Source organism: Lissotriton vulgaris, chromosome 1_1 (assembly GCF_964263255.1).
Source record: "Lissotriton vulgaris chromosome 1_1, aLisVul1.2, whole genome shotgun sequence".
In the NCBI taxonomy this organism is placed as follows: Eukaryota; Metazoa; Chordata; class Amphibia; order Caudata; family Salamandridae; genus Lissotriton; species Lissotriton vulgaris.
The window spans coordinates 213,260,715-213,269,352 of record NC_141685.1 but is presented as its reverse complement, the minus strand read 5'-3'; the positions used below and the strand labels follow the sequence as shown (position 1 = coordinate 213,269,352).

At 40.6% G+C, this 8,638-nt stretch overlaps 1 protein-coding gene across 1 annotated transcript; it reads right to left on the bottom strand.

Moving 5' to 3' along the window:
• Positions 1-916: 916 nt before the first annotated feature.
• Positions 917-1,858, bottom strand: LOC147740910 (olfactory receptor 5A1-like). Its single transcript, XM_086925049.1, has one exon. The coding sequence runs from the start codon at positions 1,856-1,858 to the stop codon at positions 917-919; it is 942 nt and encodes a 313-aa protein (XP_086781175.1).
• Positions 1,859-8,638: the final 6,780 nt, after the last annotated feature.

The window sequence follows — 8,638 nt, the reverse complement described above, 5'->3', positions numbered from 1 at the left end:
GCCTAGCCATTAACCCTAAAACCCTAGTACAAGTTAATTTCTTTATATACTATGCAAGCAGGTCTGCAAGAAGCTACATATATATGTATATATATATATATATATTAGCTGAACTAACTATAATGGGGGAATTTCTATGGTTTTATACGAGTGAAATGGCCAACTAACTATAACGCCCCTGAAACCTATGTTTTTTTCAGTGAATATATATATATATATATATATATATATATATATATATATATATATATATATATATATATATATATATATATATATATATATATGTATATATATATATATATATATATAATATTTTACATGCATTTTATGAAAATGTAAAATCATCAAGGAGTTTAGTTCTCTAAACTGCAAAGGACTGCAGGCTGGGTCTTCTTTCAGGCACAGGAATCGAAAGTGAAGTATGAAGGTCTTCAAATGTAATTCTAGAACTTGAAAGCAATTTAGGACAGAAAATGTAAAAATGCGGAGGCAGTGATTGCATGGTGTAGGGCCTGTTGGTGAAGGTTGGATTGTGTGTCTTTATAATATAATTCAGGACGTGTAGGGGGGACAGACCAGCTCTTCAGTTTTTAGAAAATATATGATAAATGTACTTGGGACTTTGTGTTAATTGAAAATGGCCAACATTGGGCATATTTTTGATTACTGATTATTTTGGTGCTATATTAGTCAAATACATGCTACATAGGCTGTTGGTTGCACGTATCATAACATGTATCCACAATCATAGCAAAATCTGGCTATTGACTGAGACATCATAACAGTCCACTTGGGACAATATCTGACAGCTATGAGGACCTAGTTACACAATTATGATGATATCAGTGGGTTCTCTGTGTGTAATTTAACAGAAGGCATCATACAAATGTCAACAACACCAGGCAGGATCAGATTAATCAATGACATTCTTTTTTGCATACAGCCATTTCCAAACTGCCCTCTTCACCTCCTCATTTTTCAGGCTATAGATGAGGGGGTTCAGCATTGGATTTACCAGTGTATAAAAGACAGACACCACTTTATTTTGTGTGACTGAGTCACTGGAAGAAATTTGAAGGTATATGAACATGGATGTGCCATAGAACAGACAGACTACAGCTATGTGGGAGCCACAGGTAGAGAAGACCTTGGGTCTGCAGACAGTGGTGTGGATCTTCAAAATGGTGGCGATTATATAGACATATGATGCTACTGTAACTAAAAAACAGGTGAGGCCAAAGGAAAACACCCCTGAAAAAATCACTGTCCTTTGGAAGTAAGTGTCAGAGCAGGAGAGATTCATCAGTGGCATCAGATCACAGTAGAAATGGTTGATGATGTTGGGCCCACAGAAGGAGGTGTGGAAGATGCACCCAATGTATACTGCTGCGGTGATGCAGGCTCCCAAGTAGGCGGTGGTCACCAGCAGGATGCACACGTCACTGTTGACAATAAGTGGATACAGTAGAGGGTGGCAGATAGCAGCATAGCGGTCAAAAGCCATGGCCGTCAGCATGAAGGCCTCGATGGTTGCAAATAATGTAAAGAAATAACTCTGGGCTGCACAACCAATGAAGGAGATCACCTTCTTGCTGGAGAAGAAATCTGCCAGCATTTTAGGGGCAATGACAGAGGAGTAACAGCAATCAGACAAAGACAAATTACTTAGAAAAAAGTACATGGGTGTGTGGAGACGCGGTTCAATGGTGATTAAGGCTATAATACTTATATTGCCAAATAGTGATAAGATGTAGAACAGAAGGAACACAATGAAGAGTGGACCCTGAAGTCTTGGGTCATCAGTGAGTCCCAGGAGAATGAATTCTGTCACTGAGGTCTGATTTCCATAATCCATTCTATAGATTGTATCTGTTCAGGAAAAATTAAATACATTAAAGTAAAGAAAAATATCAATTTGTACCATAAATGATAGTTACTAATAAAATCAAAAACCATAGTATAGTGAAATGGAATCAATGACCATTCTCAAAAGTGGCCATGCCTACCTATGGAAATAACACTGGCCTCACCCTATCCTATGCCATAATAGGCCCATTCTTTGACTACACTGTCAAATAGATCATGCCGCAAATGCTGACACCATTCCAGAGCATGCATTTCCACAACCACACCCCTCACAAATTTGACAATTAACCTTAATCTTAAACCCAGCCGGTCGTGGACTATCACCACCCTGACTTCTTGAATATAGTCAAAACCTGTCAGATATTGATTACCTTTTCTGATTTTCTTGTGACTGTGTGCAGAGGTAGAGGCAGCAAATGAAATCTTTTGGGAAGTTGAGTGAGTGACTATCTATATTAATACTGACTGGCTCCTTCATCCAACAGTCCTGGGTAGGATACCCTGAAGGAGACCGGCTACCTCCCATAATCCATTGGCTGTAGTGGTTCTATAGAAAAGAAGGTAATTGCTCTGTAGTTGCAGCAATAGTCGGGGACTGCATTTCAAGGTAATAGCTATTGGAGTAAATCTTTTGGGGGCACATGCATCAATGTGTTGATTTGAGATTCGTAATTTGCGAAAAATAGAGAATCGCAAATTACGAATCGCAAAACGGAATGCATGAATATTTTTGCGATTTTTTACCGAATCGGTAATATTCGCAGAAATGAGCGAATCGCATTTATTTGTGCAAATAAATTGCGAATTCGCATTTTGCGATATCGCAAATTGCGAATTTGCAATTTAATCGCATTTTCATGCATCACAGCCCGGCCACACCCAGGAAGCCAGGAGCCTAATTGCACACACCTGCGAAGCAGATTCAAACAGAAAACAGGCAGTTGGTGCATTCAGCTCTGTTTGTCTGCAGTGGAGGAGTGTTTTGGAGTGCTGCTGTTGGTGAAATGGAGCCAGAAACTGCCAGTCAGGATGTACAAGTCAGAAAAAGGAAAATCAAGTTCAGTGAGCAAGAACTGGAGATACTAATTGAGGAGGTGACTTCGCGCCACGACCAGCTGTTTGGAAAGCTCTCTTTAAAGGTCCCTGAGGCTGCGAAAAGGAAAGTGTGGCTAGCCATACAGGCTAAAGTGAATGCAGTGGGGGTTGCCCACCGGGACATCACCAACCTACAAAAGCGTTGGTACGATTTACGCTCACGCGCAAAAGAAAGTATTGCGACAAGAATGAAGAGTTGCAAGAAGACTGGTGGTGGCTCCCCTGACAATAAACCCACAACTCCCCTTGAGGATTTGGTTGAGGGGACACTTGTAACAGAAGCTGTAGTTGGACTGACAAACATAGACACCTCTGATCATGCTGGCACTTCTCAAGGTAAGATTTTTTTTTTTTTAAATGCAAACTTAAATTAAATAGGGCTGCAGGATGTATTTAGACATGTGTTTGATGTTGTAACATAATTCTAATCTTCTGTTACATCCTGACTTGCATAGCACTAGTGTAAAAGGCAATTTCATTGAACAGTGCAATGCATCATGGGAGTTGTAGTTTTGAAGTCTAAATCATTATTCATTAATGCAATATGTACATAGTCAGTTTGGCTATCAAATAATTTTTAAAGACATGGTAAATGAAGATTTACAAGGCGTCCTTCATCTGAAACACATTTTGTCTTTATTTTAAATCTTTTTTCTGAGAAGACATTACATTGATTTCATGCTTCATTTTTTCAATTATAGATGCACTAAAGGCAAATGAGGCAAACGCTTTTGATGAGATCAGCATGGATGTACATAGCCAATCAGACAATAATACTGTGAGTTCTTCACCCTCTGTGCACGTTAAAAAAATCAGAAAATCAGTGCGTAAAGTACTTGAATCAGAGTCTGAGCAAGATGCCAATGTCACTGAATTTGTGGTTGATGATTCTGAGAAGCCTGCCACTTCCACAAAACAGTTAAGTGGTCGTAGAAGAATCCAACAATTCTACAGAAGAAGGCCTCGCTCTTCCAATCCAAAAGACTCCACAGTGGATGATGTCCATGCAAGTACAGTTGAACTCAAATTATTGAAAGTGCAGCGTCTTCAGGGTAAAGACCTGAGAGTGATAAAGGGAAAAATGTGTCATATAGTTGAAGACCTCAGTGGAATCAATGATACATTGAAAACATTATGCAAGGTCATTGAAGGGCGCATACTGCCTCAAATCAGAATTCTGAGCGTGTTGCAAATGCTTTAGTGACAATATCTGAAATTTTTCAAAGTCAAAACATTGCCAACTGTAATAGACATTTGAGGACTGTGGCAAGTATGCACACTTATGCCCGGGCTCTGAACAGGGTGACTAGCAGCAATGCACGTCTCATCAAACACACAATGCGCATGCAATAGGGAATTAAAAAGTGTTGTGCAGATCTATGTGAAGGATTTAAAAATATTAAAACAGGGGATAATGTGCTGCCACCTGATGACAACAAGAATACAGCTTATGAAGGCAATGTTATCAATGAATCTGCAGGAACCAGTGTTGATGCACACACCCATGACGTGTGTGAACGCCGTAGCAAAAGAGGAAAAGAAATTAATATTTGCCCTGTCATGGTTTCTGAATCGGTGAAAAATAAAGCTTTAGGTTTGCGTGGAAGGAAGAAGTGATTACTTGTTATTGTTGCATTTTATTTATCACATTTTCTCTGTACAATGATATGGACTAAGAATTACATTTGGCCAATATCTTGATTTGTTTTCCTTTTAGGGAAGTCATGCTTTGAATTGTTTTTTCAAAATACTACTGTGTGCAACATGGTATAATAAAGTGTTTACTTTTGGAAGCATCAAAATATATTTCCTACCTTTTTTTAAAAGTAATTTTGTGTAATTTCGGCCCTTCTTCTTCTCCCTTCCGCTGCGTCCGGTCCATGAACTCTTGCATGTGGTTGTTGTGGCTGGTTGAAATTATTTGGTAGCAAATCATCTTCATCTAGTTCAAGGCCTCTCCTAGTTGCTAGGTTGTGCAACACTGCACATGTTGCAACTATTTTGCAACACACATCTGGCCGATATTGCAAGGCTCCACCAGTCTTATGCAGTATTCGGAACCTGGACTTCATGACCCCAAACGTCCTCTCTATTATGCTGCGTGTTGAGATATGGGCATTGTTGTACAGTTGTTCTTTGCGGGTAGTTGGATTCAGGTATGGGGTGAGAATGTAAGACCTCACTCCATATGCACTATCTCCTAAATTGATAGATGACATATGTAATTAAAACATCACACACATTGCAATGGATGTCAGAATCATTACAATTGGCATTAAAAAAAAAAAGTTTACCTAATAAATATCCATCTCCAAATTCTCCAGAAAGTAGGCGATCATGAATGGCACTATGTTTGAAAATGTACGAATCGTGGGCACTACCTGGAAAGCTGGCAACTAAGTCAGTGATGATTACTTTGGAATCACAGATTGCTTGTATGTTTAAAGAGTGGTAACTTTTTCTATTTCTAAAAATGTACTCATTGGCAGCTGGGGGACAAATGGGGACATGTGTTCCATCAACACATCCTATGACATGTGGGAAGTGTGCCACGTTATAAAAGTCTAACTTGGTCTGCATTAACTCCTGATGCGTTGAGGGGAAAATAATGTGGTGATTTATCCTATGGAGCATTGCATTCAGGAAGTCATTGAACAATCTAGACAATGCACTCTGTGAAACACCCCCTGCAACTGCTATTACACCTTGGAAGGAGCCAGAGGCTAAAAGGTGTAGACAACATAAAACCTGCACATGGATGGGTATAGCTTGAGTTCTACGCGTTTGCCTTTGCAGTATGGGGTCCAACTCTGCAATTAAATCAATGATGGTGTCTGCATTCAGTCTATACTTATCATATATGTCAGCCTGTGTCTGCCCAAGCAAAGTAATGCGCAACCTGAAAACCCTTTCACTGAGTTCTCTTCTCCTCCTCCCTGCTGCTCTCATCCGCCATCTACGTGCTAGGAAAATTGCTGCTGCCATCCTGGAAGAGATCCAGAGTCATTCTGAACTCCCTTTTATAAGTTGCTAATCATTTCAACATGTGTTGTGTAAAAAAAAAAATTTACCACCTGCTCTCACTTCTTCTTATTTTTGCACTTCCAAAATGTGTTTTCTGCGAATTACTGACATGTGCGAAAATTGATGCATTCCGTTTTTTGCATTTTTTTAAGGATTCACAAAATTTGCGAATTTTTAACGAATCGCTACACGGATTGCGAGTTTCTAAGGAATCGCAATTGGTTTTGCATTTTTTTAAGGAATCGCAAAAGTAATTGCGATTCCAAAATGAACAAAAAAATGATGCATCTCATTTTCAGATATTGCATTCGCAAACGGCCGAATTTTACGATTCGCACCATTTGCGAATGCAAAATCTGTTGATGCATGTGCCCCTTGGAGTCTATCCATAAAGTGTTCTTTGTAATACATTTAGCACTAGCACAGTAATACTTCTCCTGTACTACAAAGTGCTATTCTCAAACTAGCCGCCTCCACCTATCCTATTGTTTCCATGGTGAGGTCCAAACACATGTAGGCATATAATTTGGTAGTAAATATGGATCAAACCTGAAGGTAGACTGGAATAAGGACACTACTTACTTCTAAATTGAAAGAGATCAGGGTGGTAACGCAGGGTCTAAACAGGGGTGAGTAGGGGTTTAGAGAGGGACATGAAAATAGAAATATCATGTCAGAAATTGGGTTGTTGGATGACTGGGGTGTAAACCTTAGTCAAATAGCTACTATAATCCTAGTCATGGTAAGTATCAGGTAAACCCTAAATTATCATTTGCTTACCCTCTGGTAGCTTCACACAAAGCAGTCAGCCTTAACTTAAAGGTAGTATGTAAAGTATTTGCCCTTCAATTCAAACAGTAAACAGTGGAAACAAACACACAAAAAGATTTGTGCCACGAGTCCTGTCCGCAGGGAAGAAGTTCACCGAAGAGAGCATTACTGGAAATAGTTGGCAGGGTACAAGGAGCAGGCCAGGTATCGCGGATGGTCAGGTTGGGGCCTCATGACTGCAAGCAGATGACGCCTGCTGTGTCAAGAGATAAACTTGGGGTGCTCATGCTGGATTTCCCGATGATGAGGATCTGGAGCGATATGTTCGCTAAGAGCCCAAAAGCATGACTTTAGGAGCTAAAAGACCACTTCCAAGAGGTTCCAGGACCTGGAAGGGAGCTTTTTTGGGGTCAGGAGCTTGTTGAAGATGGGTCCAAGAGCCTGAAGGAGGCTGTTATGCCTATCCCTGTAAGTCACTCTGGGGTCCTGGGTTCAAGAGGGGTTCGAGGCCAAATTGATCCTCCCCAGGCAAGAAGGCAGCAGGGAGCAGGTCAGCACAGCAAGGCAGCAGCTCCTTCAGAGTAGCAGTCCAGCAGCACAGCAGTCCTATTTTCTTGGCAAAGTATCCACAGGTCCAGAAGTATACTAAAGTGGTGATATCAGAGATACAGTACATATACCCAGTTGGGCTTTTGAAGTGAAGGGGGCTTCAAAGTCAGGCATTTGAAGTGCACAGAGGTCCTGCCCTTCCTGCCCTGGCTCCCGATTTACTACTGGGGGTTATATGGCCCTTTGCGTGAGAACAGGACACAGCCTTTTCAGTTTAAGTGAGGCTGTGGTCAGCTCTACCCTCCCATCCTGCCAGAGATGGCCCATTGAGACACAACTATTCTCCCATTATGTGTGGCTGTCTAAAAGGTATACACAAAGTCCAGCTGTCACCCCACACCAGACATGTGAGCAGAGACAGGCAGCAGGTACCAAATGGTTAAAGTAAGAAGATGTCAACTATCTAAAAGTACCATTTACAGAATTGCAATTTAAATCCGAATTCACAATAAGTTGTGATTTTAAATTGTGACTCCAGAAATACCAAACTTAAAAAGCCCATCTCTTCCTAATTGCGAATTGCACTTACAAAATGTAATAAGGTAATCCCAATGTTATCCTACGGGAGAGATGGGTCTTGCAGTAGTAAAAAACTACTTTGAGAGTTTCTCACTACCAGGACTGGAAACATCCTTTACAACAAAACTTTTACCACGCAGTGCTGTTACAACGCAAGTATTACAACGAAAACCTTTACAACGCATTACACTGGGGGGCGTTCTAGGATAGGGAATAGTTTTAATTTACTATCCAACACCTTCCCTAGTGTCCACGGGGACTGGAGTTGGAATAGTAAATTAAACTATTCACTATCCAGCACCCCCAAGTGTAATGCGTTGTAAAGGTTTGCTTTGTAATACTTGCGTTGTAACAGCATGCATGGTAAAAGCATGCGTTGTACCGTCAAACATCCTACCAGGAAACGTAAAACTTAAAAGTACATGTCTTCCCTTTTAAATACATTGCACCCTGCCCCATGGGCTGTCCAGGGCCTACCCTACGGATGACTTATATTTAAATACTAGGGGGGTTAGGCCTGGCACAGGGGTTCTTTTGCCAGTTCGACATGTCACTGTAAAACTGCACTCACATGATCTGTAATGGCAGGCCTGAGACATGTTTGACAGGGTTACTTAAGTGAGTGGCACAATCAGTGCTGCAGACCCAATTGTAGCATTTAATTTACAGGACCTGGGTACATGTACTACCCCTCAACTAGGGACTTATAGGAAATGAAATATGGCAATTGGGTATAAGCCAATGCTTTTAT